General features: G+C 43.1%; 2 protein-coding genes across 3 annotated transcripts in view; one reads left to right on the plus strand and one right to left on the minus strand.

Moving 5' to 3' along the window:
• zgc:154058 (uncharacterized protein LOC795538 homolog) overlaps window positions 1-5,772 on the plus strand; it is a 34,572-nt gene extending 28,800 nt beyond the window's left edge. Inside the window, exons 7-8 of the mRNA XM_042066731.1 lie at window positions 1,020-1,197; window positions 2,289-5,772. Coding sequence (XP_041922665.1) covers window positions 1,020-1,197; window positions 2,289-2,536 — 426 coding nt within the window. The 3' untranslated portion in view covers window positions 2,537-5,772. The remainder of the gene's footprint in view (window positions 1-1,019; window positions 1,198-2,288) is intronic.
• Window positions 5,773-6,095: 323 nt separating this feature from the next.
• Window positions 6,096-14,116, minus strand: mat1a (methionine adenosyltransferase I, alpha). Of its 2 annotated transcripts, XM_042066720.1 has the most exons (9): window positions 13,673-14,114; window positions 11,799-11,876; window positions 11,513-11,635; window positions 11,288-11,400; window positions 11,038-11,181; window positions 9,583-9,801; window positions 9,123-9,305; window positions 8,689-8,822; window positions 6,096-8,485 (listed from the first exon to the last, which is right to left on the minus strand). In XM_042066720.1, the coding sequence occupies exons 1-9, from the start codon at window positions 13,758-13,760 to the stop codon at window positions 8,383-8,385; spliced, it is 1,185 nt and encodes a 394-aa protein (XP_041922654.1). In that variant the 5' UTR covers window positions 13,761-14,114; the 3' UTR covers window positions 6,096-8,382. The 2 variants fall into 2 exon arrangements, with proteins under 2 accessions (XP_041922654.1, XP_041922655.1); XM_042066721.1 differs by lacking the exon at window positions 6,096-8,485 and having other exon boundaries at window positions 8,685-8,822; window positions 13,673-14,116.
• Between the last annotated feature and the right edge of the window lie 2,210 nt (window positions 14,117-16,326).

The raw sequence follows: 16,326 nt of genomic DNA on the forward strand, positions 1-16,326 counted from the left end.
TAGAGCAGTGCTTCCCCCAACTCTGTGCATGCTTCTGACTCATTGGCTGAATTTTATCTCTATCACTCACTCCTGCCCAAAATGTGTGTGTGTGTGTGTGTGTGTGTGTGTGTGTGTGTCCAATCCACTGTCCCATCAGATCCTGCAGCATCAGGCTGCCACATGGTCACAAGCCTCCCCATTGTGTATTGTGCACATTAGGGTGTGTGTCTGAGAGAGTGTGTGTGTGTGTGTGTGTGTGTGTGTGTGTGTGTGTGTGTGTGTGTGTGTGTGTGTGTGTGCGCGTGTGACAGAAAGAGTGTTTGCGTGACAGAAAGAGTGTGGGACCTGCTACCATGGTTTGCTCCCCATGGTGAGTTGGTATCACCCCACACCCACCCAACACCCCTCCAAATCAATAGAAATATAGAACAGTCTAGGATGTGTTTCTCATCTCTCCAGACAGTATGTGTGTGTATGTGTGTGTGGCAGAGGATGGGGATTGTCAAGAGAAGGGCCAATGAAAATGTCAGGGCTGAGAAACAACAGTTGCCCTGCAGACAGGCAGGAATGAACGTGAGAAGCCACATCAATGTTGGTTCTGCACTGCCACCTGCTGGTGAAGCTGGGTCATAGCCATAGCCATTTTGAAATCATGATAGTTACAGCAGTGGCTCCACTCAAACGGAAATCACTTTTAAGACGTCTGACACTAAATCGAACATCAATGTCTGTGTCTCAAATGCACAAACGTGTAAATGCTTGTTTAGCTGTGAGAGTTAGCTATGTATTTGTTCTTTTTATTTTGCAATAAATTCCTATTCTTCACATCCAAATGTTGTAACACTTACAGTATAACACATAAATCGATTAACGATATGAGCATATCGTTAATCGGGGGAGATTTATGAACGGGGGAGCGTATGAACTCCTTTAAATCTCCCCCATTAATATTTCTGTGGTTGTAACTGGAGGACTGTTTGTTTTGGCTAACCTGAGCCTGTCTCCTCTCCTGTCCTCTCCTGTGTGTCTCCTCGCAGGTGGACAACGCTAAGGTCCTGCACTACGTGGGCGCGGGAGTGGCCTTCCCCACCAGCATGCTGTTCGTGTGCCTGCAGTCGGCCCTCACCTACCGACTGGCCAAGACGCAGGCCGAGTACGCCGTGGGACACCTGCGCCTGGCCATGAGCCTGATGGCCTTAATCGCACTCGTGCTCAGTATCCTTCATGTCACCCTGGTCTCACGCTTTACAGCAGAATGAACCCCATGAGCACGCATGTAGAGGATAGGGTCTGTTTGGACATCAGGTGGCCTTGGCAGCCAAATACCCATCAACAACAATTATAACAACAACAATAGACAGCAGAGGGAAGTGGAAGGGACAGGATAATAATAATAATAATAATAATAGTAATAATAATAATACATTTTATTTAAAAAGCACCTGTCAAGACACCCAAGGTCGCTTCAAAAAAGGAATTTAAAAATACAGACAATTTACAAAATATAGGTACTGATACTGTACTATGCACTTTGAGATTCATATCTACAGTATATTTTCACTGTTCACATTTTTAAGTTTCTAAAGTTACATGAAAATATTACCTCCAGTTGTACTGTATATTAGTGTACTGTATATTACTGTATAATCGTTTTAGATGTCAAAGTACTGAGAGCCAGATGTACGTACTTTTGCGAACATAGCGGTATCAGCGTCATGGACACACTGCAGATTGCGAACGCTGTCAGACCCAAGTTTCCGTCGTATTTATCAATCGTTCAATCCTTAGTGTAAACTGCGCCTTTCTCTGCCTTTCTCCACCCATAAACGCAATTTACGAACGTCCACAACTGAATGACAGCGCCTACATAGCAGTTGAATTGAAGTTAACTGATGACAACATTAAAAAGAATCAAACGTTTAGCGATCATGAAATAATACCATACATGATAAGATGTAAACAAGCAGGGAGATAATGAAGATCAGTAGTTCTACTCAAACTACTTGTGCACATAGGTAGGCTATGGAAGATTGGTCAAATCTAGCAAGTAGGAAAGTTTAAGTGAATGACGTGAAAGTGAAAGTAAGACATTCAAAAGGCCAACGAAAGTTAAGGTTGCTTTTGGTAGTACAAATACTTTCACCACAAAAACTGGTGCTCTAAATAGCGATTCTGTTGTCTTTGAAAGGTTCTCTTATTGACGCATTGAACTGCAATTTGGATTAACACCTGCTTTTACAAGGCGGAAGTATCTATATCAACACCTGCTTTCCATAGTTGTAGTCCTTAACTCCCCCGTCCTCTAGGTGGCGTGTTCTTCGTTCAAGAGAGCTTTGTGCTCCAGCATGCCTCGGCCATCTTTGAGTGGGTCTTCTGTGTCATCATCATGCTCTTCTACGGCACGTTCGCCTTTGAGTTCGGCGGCATGTCCAGCACCACCATGATGGTCCTGGCGCGGGGCGGGGCACTAGGGCCTGGGGGACGCGAGCACAAGATGGAGCCGCTGGGCGGCCACACCAACGCCCACCAACCAGAGAGCTTGTCCGTGCTGTAGCCGCAGAGACCGAGGCCACCGGGCTGGCCCCCTCGACCAATCACAGTGAGGCTAGGAGAGGCGTCATTTCCTCGGGGAAGAGAAGGAGGACCAGTGTGGCAGCAGCGGTGGCCGCAGAACACTGGCCATACCTCTCACTGCCCACCTCATCCCTGAGTCATGTCGGAATCTCTTGCCAAAGAACTCTCCTCAGAACTTTGCACATGACTGAGAGACCAAAGACTCCGATTCCTTTCGCTTTTCGTTTGTTTGTTGTCTGCCCTCTGTCCCTGTGGAGGTGTGGAGACCCAGGCGCAGGACAGCCCCAAGTCCAGGGGCCAGCTTGGGCCAGGGGCTGGACATCACCGTCAGAGGCGTCAGACCTGTCAAATGTCTGCAGGCTGCTGGAAGGCTCTGCAGTTGGAAGGGAAATTCATACATTATGCACACATGTACACACACACACACACACACACACACACACACACACACACACAAAGCCAAAACCAACCAAAGGCCTCTGTAGTCTGCTTCTCTTTTCAACATATGCACCCACACACACACAACACACACACACACACACATATTATATACAATGTACTATTGTGGAGATACATACACACACTAACACACATACACACATGCTTGAAAATAGAAAACCAACTTCACGAGCCCCTCTTGTGCAAACACTGTCAGTCTGACGCCTCCAACCCACAGTGCCATTACCTGAGAAAGACTTTTACTTCTTTTAGTTTGCCTTTTATACTCCATGAGACCCTGCTCTGTCCGACGGACCCCTGCGGCCTGTGGTCAGCGTCCTTAACATACACTTTGGATGCTCCTCTGATCACCTCTCCAAACGAGAGGATATTGTACTGCCATTGTGCCTTAGCATTCCGGACCAAAACCACTGCTCACTCACCTGGGAGGACATTGAGGGGGACAGCTATACGTGTTGACTTGACTGTTGTTTTGCTTTAGTGAGACTAAAGCGTTTTATATTTGCTACAGCTGCGTACAAGCTGAAAGAGATGAGTATGTCTAGTCCACATCACGCAAGGCAAGATCAGGCGGACTGCAGATGAACAGAAGCCGAGCTCGTTAAACCACCTCACGGGCGATCATGATCAGTTTGGTTGTTTAAAGGTAGGAGGCGCCCTCAGTGAGACTGTGCCCACTGCCCTCTGTGTTCGAAACTAGCGTCCAGTCAAGCAAAAGCTGGGAGAGCGCCCCCCCCCCCCCCCCCTCACACACACGTTTCTCACACTGACCCTCCTGTTTGCCTCTTCCTCTTCAGCAGACACAACGCTGAGCGTGAGGTAGAGAATTCAAAGGGAGGACTGAGAGAGAATCTGTGTGCCATAAATACAGCTGCCCAGGGTGCAGAGTGCCCATCCATACGTCTGTGCAAATGAGTATCAGTGCCTTGTAGCACCAGGCTGAGGCCATTAAGTATCTCCTGAGATGTCCCCAGTCCATGATCTGTCTGTTGTGTGTCCTCTGCAGCTATAACAAAAAAGCAATATCAGTTCCCTTTGCCAACAGAACCATGCTGTTCAAACTTTGCCATTTGGAGTGAGTGATAAGATGGTTTTGTCCCCCAATCACTACGCCTCTGAGTGAGTGTGAGTGTTTAATCCTACCAACTAGAGTTCCAGAAAATAGAGGCAGTGGATGTTTTTTTTAATATATACAGAAAAAAAGGGGAGAGTTCGCCCCCTTGTGGCCAGTTTTATTTATGCAAGGACCTTAAACTGTTGCGTGTTCACAGAGTTATTTGATTAAAAAGAAAAAGAAAAAACAGTGCAGCAGGCTGCACCTTTTCCCTCAACCCTTACCCACCCAGTCCCTGCCCCTTAGGTGAGACAAATCAGGATGTGACATATCCCTCTTGCAGTATTGCCATGATATCTCTTTTATAAAGTGACCTCTTCAAATGCGACCTCTTTCTATAACCTCACAGAAGATAGAAAAGAGAAGAAGGAATATGTCATTCTGACCCCCATGGCTCCGGCGCAGACAAAAGACGCTCAATTCTGGCCGCAGTGAATCGACGGGACCTTTGTGTCCCTGTGACAATGTCTCCCCAGTGGGCACCATTAGCCATCAGACTCGGCGACTAACTCGCTCGCGGGGCCCGGATCTGCGCTGGCTCTGTGTTAGAATCATGCGGCAGCGAGGAGAGCCCTGCCATACACATCTGTCTGTCTGTCTGCCTCTACTCTCTGTATCTCGTCTCAGTGTCGTTACTCGCGTTTGTTTATCCAATGCTGGCCAGTTACTATTTCTATTCTCAGGAAATGACATCACCAGCTTTCCATTAATCCGTTGAAAGACTTCATATACGACATTTCAAAATAATATATATAATATATATATATATATTTTTTGTATTATAATGGAATATAGGTGTGATTGACTGGTGGAAATTGGATGCCTATTGAACAGCTTCTGTGTGGTGGCCTTTTGGTGCTGTAAAAACAGTGAGAGATATTGGGTTGAATGGATATTTGGAATGTAGCTCTTGATACGTGCCAGTTATTAATCCAACAGGGCTTCTGTAAAATTAAGGATGCTGGTGTTTGTTCACCAAAGAGATCCTGTCGTATTCTCTCTGTCTCGTAGTTCAGAAATATCTCTTCTTGTTTTTTTCTGTGGTGTCTGTTTTTTGTTTGTTCGGATAGTAAGTGTTATTGTCTGTGTTTACCGGCTGACTGACCAGTGTTGTTGCCTAAGTCCCTAGCTGCTCTTCGCATTCCTTTGCAGAAAGCAATTGATTGACACTGTATTTTCTAATCAGTGACAGCGTCCACTCATAACATCTCCAATGACCTTTGGTCGTGCGATGCCACTGTGTGCAGTTGGACTGTCAAAGCAAAGGCATTTCACACAGTAAAAACTCAATCCAGTTCAACCGAGTTCACCTCCCAGAAATCACTAACTCCACCCTCTCTCTCTCTCTCTCTCTCCATTCCATCTTGGTTAAATGGTTTCAAATATAATTGTACCTTGTATCTGGCGTTTGGATTATGATCACGGAGGGTCGAAAGTCTATCAGCGGAACACTCTGTCCCCCCAACCTGCACCAGCCTAAGTCAACATATGGTAATGGATGACCATCAAGTGCCTTTAGTTGTTGTTATTGTCAAACCAAAGAGAGACCCAGGAGTACAGAGCTAGGAGTCTGGTTTTCAGTTTACTGTTTGTATATTTGCCTTCATTTTGTTCAGATAATAAAATTGTTGTTCGCATTCGCACCACCAGTGTTTCTTTCATTGTACTCAGGCCTTTCAGCTTTATCTTGACTATTAGTTATCATTTATTTGTCCTATTAGTTATCATTTATTTGTCCTATTTTTAATCTTATCCTTATACTTTTGAGATGCACTATGCTTCAATATGTCTATGACTCTTGCATAGTGTGTTATTTATTTTTAGGTTTTTATCAAGGTGTAATTGAAACCCAAATATGTTGTATTGGGTTAAGGCAAGATATTATATGTGCAAAGAATCAATTTAATGTTGTAAAGAAATGAGAGACAAAGGAGTAGATGTTACAGATGAAATGAAACTTTCCGGGTTGTTTTTAAAATTTTTATTGGTTCAAAATTATTTACATAGTAAAGCTACTTTATGAATCGTTAAGACTGAGAGTGCATTCTCAAACAATGAGGACAGTGATAAGACAGAGAAAGACATGCGACTGCACCACAGCAGAAAGCTAAAACAAAAGTAATTCAATCATGACATCCCAAGTGTTGTTCATGGCTCTGTCATCATGTCAAGAGAGGTTCCTGATGATACACACACACACACATGTACTCACCCACATACACAAACACATACGCCTACACACACTTTGAGGTGATTGCTGGGCTGTGGACCACAGTGCAATAATGATCACTGCAGAAAATATTAGATATCAATATGTATCAAATATATATTTTGAGAATATATTGCATTCCAACATATTCCTTTTCCATGTAACCAGAACACTGTCTGTACATGTAAACTAGCAATCTTGCATATTTTTATGTTGAGAGAATGAATAGGGTGGATATAATGTTGCCTTCGTAACACCAAAAAAAGGTTACGATTACATTTAAGACCATAATTAACATATTATATGTTGATTCAGACGGAACAGAGAAAGTATGCTCTCTAGTACATGGATTAGGAAACATTCAAAAACACTTCAAGGCACAGTTAGCGATTCTAGTCCCGTGATACATTTTTTGTCAAATTCATTAAATTGACTTTGTGCTCAAAAAAGACCTGGCTCTGTAGATAGGAAAAAAGCATAGTGGCTCAGACTGATCCATAAAAAAATCTAATCAACACGGTGCTTTAGGAGCATGGAAGGGAGGGGTCTAATTTAATTGGCTGTTGAGCTCAAGTATCAACCTTTGGTGAAACTGAATCGAGGACTGCACCTTTAATTCTTGTAAAACAAAAACAGATGTTCAAAAAAGCGCCATGCTTTGAACAGTAAAGCCACTGATCATTCACAAAAACCATGCTTATTTTAAACTTTATGATTTGCAAGAAGCGAGGCTTATATGACAAGTTATTGCTTCAGTCATAACTAGAAATCCGTGAGGATATTGCAATGAGAAGCTTTTTAAGTTATTTGCACAGGCTGCAGCAAATTATTTACACTTTGTTGTGAGCAGGAATGGCACAACTGGATCATGGTGCTCCTTGGTCAATCTGAGAGGTGTAAAAGCTATAGATGTATATTGTTGTTGCTATTATTATTATTATTATTATTATTATTATGAGTACTAACTGATAATAATCAGTGGAACAATCTGACTCAGTGTCTCAATGTGTTTTGTGCGTGTGGGAAATGCTTGTTTCACAGTAGACTGTTTGAGAAAAGAGAAGGACAACAAAATTACTCGAATCTTCAAAAAAAAAAAACACTGACCTTGAAAAGACAATGACCTGAATTGACCCTTTGAGGCATTGATTTGTTTGTTTCTGGGCCGGTCAGGTCAGTTATCAGCATTGGTTAAAGGTTCACTATGACTATTGCTACTTGACCCTTTCCCTGAACTCACAATGGCATGTTGTAACAAGATCATGTCTGTTTACACACCGCTACACCTATCATACACTCATCATACACTCATCATTCTATTATTTCAGTTTGTAGTACATTTAAGTAGTACTACATCTTGACTTTTTATCATACATGGCTTGAGTTAAGCATTAGCATAGCCCACTAGCTTTTGGAGTCCTAAACCTTTCTAAAAATAAAGCATCATTCCATGGCCAGTGCTACCATATCAATAGGCTGTAAACAGCCTATTCCCTATCCCCTGAAACAATATTGTGGTAGAAGGAAATTTTGTTGTGCTGATCTGCCTTTAGGCAGTTTGACTACATGACTACAACACAGCCTAGCAAAAAACCAAATTCCATCGGCATTGGTCATGTGGCTATTAAACAATCCATCTACCTATTTATATACCTATCAATGGATCTGGTTGACAGGGACATAGAAAGGTGGCTAATGGTTTGAGGTTTTAGTTGCAGTGTTGATTTAAGATACTGTTCATGCACACAATTGCAGGTGTGGCATGTTTGGTGATTTGGTTGGAACCTTCTATCCTCAGAAGAAGGACATGTTTGAGAGCAACTGTATTTCAAAAACAAAATGGTAAGATATATTTTGTTGAATATGATTTTGAAAATAAAATAAAAACATTTTCCTCACTCTCCTCTATGACTGGTGGAAGGGTGTTGAGTGTCAAAGAAATGGGGAGAGACATCGAAGAGGGCAAAAAAAAAAACAAGTCCTCTCAATTGTCCTTTTTCCTCTGTGACAAGTCATGTTTTGTGTTAGCCAAGGAAATGCCTCTCTAGAACTTCAGGGGTTTGGGAACCTCCCAGGAGAACTCGCTCCTGCCAAAATGGCCGTAGCAGGCAGTGTTCTGGTAGATCGGCCTCTTCAGATTCAAGTCCCTGTCAACACAACAGCACATAAGAACATGAGCCAAGGATGAGTGCATCCACTTTGAGTTGTTTAGTCAGTAAGTTCAAAACTCATAACATATTGTGAAAACATACTAAATGGATCTGTATCACATCCAGCATATACATAGTCAAAGATGTCATCAATAACAAAAACAGTTTTATTTTTGTTAGTTTTTTTGTATGAAACCTACCGGACAATTACACCTGGCCGAAGGTCAAAGTTCTTGTTGACAATTTTGAGGAGCTCTTGCTCACTCCTCTGTGAGGAGCCATAAGTGAACACAGAGATAGAGAGAGGATGGGCCACTCCAATGGCGTAGGACACCTGAGATGATAATGATGAGCTTATTAATAGTGTAGTTTGTGATTTAGCAACACAATATAAATAATTTAAGCAACTATTCTACCTATCAAAGTAGTTATGGTTTGCACCATTGGAAATGGAATTTTGATAAATCTGTTAAAAAATATGTGGTAACATTACAATGCAAAGCCCTCTTGTAGGGTTCTATTGTCATTGTCACTATTTGTCAACGTAATGAATAGATGTGGATTTCATATGTGTTAGCATGTCTGCAATTTACTAAAACTTTAATAAATGCATTGGTTAAAAACGTCAATTCACCTGCACCAGCACCCGTTTGCATAGTTTGGCTTTGACCAAGGATTTGGCCACCCATCGAGCGGCATAGGCAGCAGAGCGGTCCACCTTGGAGAAGTCTTTCCCAGAGAAAGCTCCCCCGCCATGGGCACCCCATCCACCATATGTGTCCACAATGATCTTCCTCCCAGTCACACCGGCGTCGCCCTGTGGGAGCCAGCAAGCGCACCGCATGAGAGTAGAACTGTAGACAAAGCTGAGTTGATACAAGGCAGTCGCGTTTTGATGTAGCGTAAACGTTTTCTGGCACGTTTTGACCACAATGTTTTATTAATGTTGTTGTAAGAGATTTCAGACCTGGCTTCAGCTTTTCTCCTAAAGTCTTTCATTTTTGCTCAGTCGGCCAGGCCAAACTATCACCGGCCAACATAATCAACTACGGATCTCATGCTCGAGCTGCAGAGGATAGAGGGTAATAACTCACCTGTGGACCTCCGATCACGAATCGACCACTGGGCTGCAGATGGTAGATTGTCTTATCGTCCAGGTACTTGGCGGGCACCACAGCCTTGATGACCTTCTCCTTCAGGATCGCCTTCTGGTCCTCCAGTGAGATGTGGTCGTCGTGCTGCACAGAGATGACCACTGTGTGGACGCGTTGAGGGATGACAGCTCCCTTTTCCTGTTTGTAGTGGACTGTCACCTGAAGAAACATAGAGAGAACAGATCATTTTATCAACAGCACTCAACACTTACCCTTCACACCTCAACACTTTACAAAAGCCAAAAGGAGAGCTGTAAAGCCAAAATCTCTATTACACTCAATAGCTCAACAGTATTACACTGTACATTTTGCAGTAAAAAAGTATGTATTTGTAAAATGCCGTGTTTGAGGTCAAATTAAATAGGTAAATATTTAATTGCTAAAGAATGCATATTTTACAGGCCTAAAAGATTCTGCTATGGGGTAGGAAGGGGATCCTACAGATATTTGATCATGCCCATTTATACACATCTAGGAAGACTATATCCCTTAACAATCTGGGAAGTTTGGTAATGAGGAATGGTAGTGAGGAAACACTGGAGAGTAGGGCTGCCCAATTAATCGATTTGTTTTAATAAAAATCACAGTTTGAACTCATGCAATTAGCTAATCGCAAAGGCTGCAATTAATCGTGCGGACCCTACGCACACAGATCATTATGATATTCCCAGGCCAGGTTAGGAGAATTATGAGATGCCTAATGTCAAAGTGGCAAATATAATATGGACATCATGCTGTTTTTGTTCCTACTTCGGGACACACCACATACCAAATAGAATGTGTGTGCAGGAGAACCTGAGAGGATTTCTGCCTATCCCATGGCATCCTGCTATCTGGAGAATGCCAGAAACTCTAAAATAGCTCAGCAGTCTCAACTTTCAGACTGGACACTTTGAATGAATCCCTGGTATTTACTAGGGCAGAGAATGAACTGTGTAGGATACTACAATGTTGTTTCCCATGGGTAGTTACAGGGAAAGGTGAATATGAAACACCCAGTACTCCTACACTGATTACACAATTGCACAATGCATAACTTTGTTTAAGCCAGCCAGGGCAAGGAGAACACAAACCTGTGGAGCAATCTGATCCTACAGTAAACAAAAGACTACCCTTAATTTCTACAGTAGTTCCACCCTTAATATTTCAGGTATTTTATTAATTGAGTAATGAAAATGAATGATTAGTCAGAACAGAAGTATTTGTGACAAAAATGTCTAGAATGTTCTGAATGATAACTTTGAGAAATGTCGTTAGAGAGAAATTAGGAGGATAGTTCCCCTCAGAGTTCTGCAAATCAGTATTTCACTGAAGAGAAAAAAAAACAGCATGACAATTGTTGATGTGAAAGTGCCTGTTGTGTTGTGGGAGAATTTTGAGCGTTAAAAAAAGCACCTGGGTCTTAGAGTCGGGACGAAGCCAGGGAATAGTGCCATTACGTCTGAGCTCAGCCATCTTAGAGTTGAGTTTGTGGGCGAGGACGATGGTCAGGGGCATGCACTCCTCAGTCTCATCTGTGGCATAGCCGAACATCAATCCCTGCAGGACAAGAGTTTAGACCTTACAAAATCTTCCTTCGTTCATCTTATATTGTGGCAATTAAAAATCTGCATCTCTATCCATCACTAGCGGTAGAGGATATTACCTGGTCGCCTGCCCCCATGTCCTCTTCCAGCCGGTCGATATGGACACCTTGTGCGATATCAGGAGACTGCTGCTCAAGAGCCACCAACACATTGCAGGTCTTGTAGTCAAACCCTAGACATGGGAGGAGAGGGGGTGAGAGCGATGAAAAGACAGGAGATAACACCACATCAGTCCAGAAAATGTTTGCGTGTTGTAAAAAAATGCTCAACAACCCTTGACTTACCTTTATCGGAGTTGTCATAACCAATCTGTTTGATGGCATCTCTCACAACCTTCTGGTAGTCGACGTTAGCACGAGATGTTATCTCACCGCAAAGAAGCACCATGCCAGTCTTACACACGGTCTCTATAGCGACAGCAGGGGATACCATTACCACACATGGGCAGAATGGTTTAGGTTTCAGAAACATTTTGACAGTAACTATTTGGCAGTATTACGGATTGATACCCTCACAGAATAGAAGCTTTCATTCATGCTCTCTCTCTCCTTGTTCACGTTACAAACGTACCACAGGCCACCTTGGCATCTGGGTCCTGCTTCAGGTGAGCATCAAGGACGGCATCACTGATCTGATCACAGATCTTGTCTGAGGAAAAAGAGAAAGAGTGTTTTAGGATATAACAGCACCCTTGGAGCACACGTCTGAAAGATAATACACTCAAAAGAATATTCCTTATATCATACATTCATAAACTCATAAAACATAAACCATAAATGTAAATAAAAATGTATTCATAAATTCATCATTCATAAACTCATAAATTGTAATATTTCAACTGAAATATATGTCATACAGAATAGATAAACATGTGACCATGCAATAATTCTGGAAGCTCATAAGCTTTTTTAAAAGCCTCTTTTAAAAGCCCTCTTGGGGCTCAGTTTCTTTCATGGTATATGTGATGTTTCAGTGTGCATATTAGGGCATAGTGGAGAAACAAAGTCAGACTATGCCTCTGCTCCCATATTGTTCTCTCTCTTTCTCTCTCTCACTCTCTCTCTCCCTCCCTCCATCTCTCTCTTTCTCTCTCTCTGCGTTACCTGACAGCTGAAGCAACAGGCTGCACAAGTTGCATCAGAAACAGCAACACTGATGATCTATGCAAAGTTATTTTGGGTCACTTTTAAGACTTCATGACGAAAATCAATTCAAGCAATTTGTCAAACCTATGCCACCTTTTTGCAACACAATCATGTGTCTGTCTGGATTTTCCACAGGTCACTACTTAACGTAGCTGTCTATTTTGAAGTGCTCTGCATTTTGTAATCCTTTCCTGACTCTGTCCTTGTACCGTAAGCACACACAGGCTGATAAGGAAGGGTGAGGTCTGGCAGGTTCCCACACCACATAGCAGAATAGCAACAGTATGCATGTATGAAATATTGATTCTTCAACAGAGAAATTGTCTTAGTACACCAAAATACAAAAAATAGCTCTATACGTGTTTTGACTTGAAGTTGTGTTAATGTAATGAATATTTTTTTACATAGTAAAAGAGTGCTAGCAACTGTGTTTTGTGATGCAGGAAGATCCGGAATGTGCATGTGTTTTGGAGTGGTTTGCAGCACTAATAAAACATCCTGTAAACACCCTACCCACTTGGAGTAACTGCACACCAACTTACATGCCATCTGCCCCTTGTGTCTCAGAGAGCGGGGGGTGGATTAGGGTTCTGCATGACACCTCAAAAGATACCAGGGAGGGAGGGAAAGCCGTGAATGGAATACCAGTTCCCTGACATACTGACTGTGTTCTACCACGCTAGCCCGCTAACCTAGAGTAAAGTCAGACCAGAGGACATCTGCACAGCAGCTGCTTGGGACTCAATACCATCTGATGCATCTCATCTCAAGGCTTTGCCAGCTCTGCAATCTGTGGGTCATACTTGAGACATTTCTGGCATGTGACTGCATTCACCAGTGACCAACTTCAGTCATATCTGTGGCTGCACTCTAAAACTTCTAACACAGTGAATCAAAGTACTCCCAAACACCTTTCTTACTATGTCTCCACACACTTCAGAAGCAACTCTATCTCCATTGTTGTGTGCACAACACTATAATACCCCAGATAGCAGAACAGAACAAATGAAAAAGATTTTAGACCAATAGTGGCAAAATATTGGGCCATTTGTCTGCAACCAGCCAGCGGACCACCAGAGAACAGATAACCAAAACACCAGCGGACCCCCAGATCTGCCCCCAGTGGGCTGACAGTGGTCCGCCAGCCTCTTGCTATCTGGGACCAAGCATGCGCTTTAAAACGTCTGATGTTGCCTGACTTTGTGCTGTTTGGAGGGAAGACCCCACTCAGCTGTACAGAAAGAGACAGAGGCCAGGGTAAGCAGGTCAAGAGATGCTCAAAGTGCTGTGTGGACTCACCTGGATGTCCTTCGCCCACCGACTCGGATGTGAACATGAAAGACCCGTCGTCAATCATGTCAATCTGTCCACCCTTGGAGTTACTCATTGTGCTTGCAGACAGTTGGGGTTAGCCTTTTTTGTTGTTGTTGTTTTTTTCCCCTGCTTGTTGTTTCTTTGACGATGAAGTGGTGATTCCAAAAAGGAAAAGCCGAGCTCTTTATATATTCCCTCAACCTGTTCAGTGGAACCCTCAGAGGAGGAGATAATAAGTGAAAGAGAGAGAGGGGGAGAGACAGAGAGGGAGAGAAGGAGAGAGAGAGAAAGAGAGAGAGAGTGCAGCAACCAGAGACAGAGAGAGAGAGGGCTGTGTAGCTCTGCAGCTGGAACACTGATGACTCCTCAGAAGTGCAGGGATCTATCTAAACAGGCTCCTATATATGGCAATGAGAAAACACTCACTCATGCACACACACATATGCACACACAAATACACAAGCAAGTCATGTGAACAAATGGGGCAGACCATTCCAGAGGTGTGGGAGGGGTGGGGTATTTGAGGGGAGGGCATTCAAAACTTTTCGGAAAACTATGTTAACCCTTTACTCTCTACTTTGCGCGCTCTATCTTCACTTGCCAAGATTAGTTGACAGCATCTCTCTCTCTGTATGTGTTGGTGTTGGTGTGAGAGAGAGAAACAGAGAGAGAGACAGAGAGAACGAGAGAGAGGGTGGGTTGTTTGACCTCAGACATTCCAATAGTGACTTTTTTAGTTAATGTACCTGTTGATCTACACAGTTACACAAAATGAACACGCACACACACACACACACACACACACACACACACATACACACACATACACACACAAAGTCTTGCATGCATCTACAGACACGCAGAGTTGTATTGTAGCAATCCACTTTCTGGAGATGGGGGTCCGGCCCGTGGAACGTCCCACAACTCGTTTCATGTTTCTCTCCGACGCAAAACAATATAGCATCAGCGGCCACGTTGGCTGTGCCATAGCAGCTTATGGGAGCTCAGAGTGGGTTATTGAAATTTTTGAAGACCGGGGATGAATGGGAGACAGACTGTCGAGGATTGTGTGTGTGTGTGTGTGTGTGTGTGTGTGTGTGTGTGTGTGTGTGTGTGTGTGTGTGTGTGTGTGTGTGTGTGTGTGTGTGGTGGAGAGAGTGCCCTTCTTTGTATCTCAAAGGAGTCTTAGGAAATTCGAGGAAAGCTGATGTGAGATATAAGGGGGAGTGGAGCCTGCTGATTCCGACCTGATTGGTGGAGCCTTTCTCAGCATTTCTCCCTTACCCCTTCAGATGGGAGTAAAATGGGCAGGCTCGACAAATTAGAAATTATGTTTGTGTTGTTTAATCAGTTACAAAATTTGTTTGTTTTTCCGATGGCAAGCCTTAAAAAAAAAATATTGTAATTCAGAAACCTCAGGTCCATAGGCATCCATTGATTCGTCACAAATGCCTGGAAACAAATGTAAACATGTGTGTGCACACTCAAGCCTACACATGCATTAACTGGCCAAACCAAACATTATCCATGCGTGGCATATCACACTGGTGTTTGGTGTGTTCATAACTAGGGAGCAATTGACTACAGGCGTCATTGACTCTCACTGGAATACAAAATGATGACTAAGCAATGGGCCAGTAGTACAGATTGGACCCGTTATGTACTAATGTAAACACACATGACTTCATATCACGTCCCAACTAAAGTGTACACACAGATTTGTATTTGGCATTTCCAAACATGTCTGTACCTCCATCTAGTCTGTGATTGGGAGTTAAAAACTATTCATAACAACAGAGATCATACACTGATTTTGGAAGAGAGGCACATATATATTGGAGCTTTTCGCCATCTGGATCCTGTTACCAAAGAAGTTGATATGCATCCAACAGAAAGAGGAGAATTTTAACAAGACCACGGCAGTGAGTGAAATGCCTCTGCTTCTGTTTTTCAGATCTGAAGTCTTATGTTACATTTGAATGTGAAATTTGAGAGAGATTGTCTGTGAGATCATGTTGGCAAACAACACTATTTGTGTGGTGATACATAACACACATACAGTGGGGTATTAGGCCACAGAAGATTAGTATTCTGGGATTACCAAAACAGACGTGTGTGTGTATGTGTGTGTGTGTGTGTGTGTGTGTGTGTGTCTGTGTCTCTGTGTGTGTGTGTCCTAGATCATGATTCATGAACAACCCATATTTGCATTGTCATGAACAACTGCATAGAAAAATGTGCTGCTTGTGAAATGGTATCCTGATCCTGACAGTCAGTCGTTAGCCCTCAGCACAAACAGTGTTGTCCAGAATTAGGTTCAATGCCACGCTATAACCTCACAGGCAGCTCACTGACCCCTGGAGGCAACACCTCTGTTTGAATTGGCATTTCCTACTCTGGAACCACACAGAGGGGGAAAAAAACTGGTCTCTCACAACACTTGAAAGGAGTTTAAAACATGACCAAGAGTAACGAGCGGGTGGATCTCTGGCCCACCTATTCTCCAGGTTAATGAGTGATGGAGTGGCAGCTTTTCTGACGCAGATGTGATTGTGCTGGTTGGTTCAGAAAGCACTACGCTCTCAGGCCAATATCTCTCCAGTGTGGAATATCAATAGCAAATGTTAAATTGCCAAATA

Source organism: Alosa sapidissima, chromosome 16, assembly GCF_018492685.1.
Source record: "Alosa sapidissima isolate fAloSap1 chromosome 16, fAloSap1.pri, whole genome shotgun sequence".
Lineage (NCBI taxonomy): Eukaryota > Metazoa > Chordata > Actinopteri > Clupeiformes > Clupeidae > Alosa > Alosa sapidissima.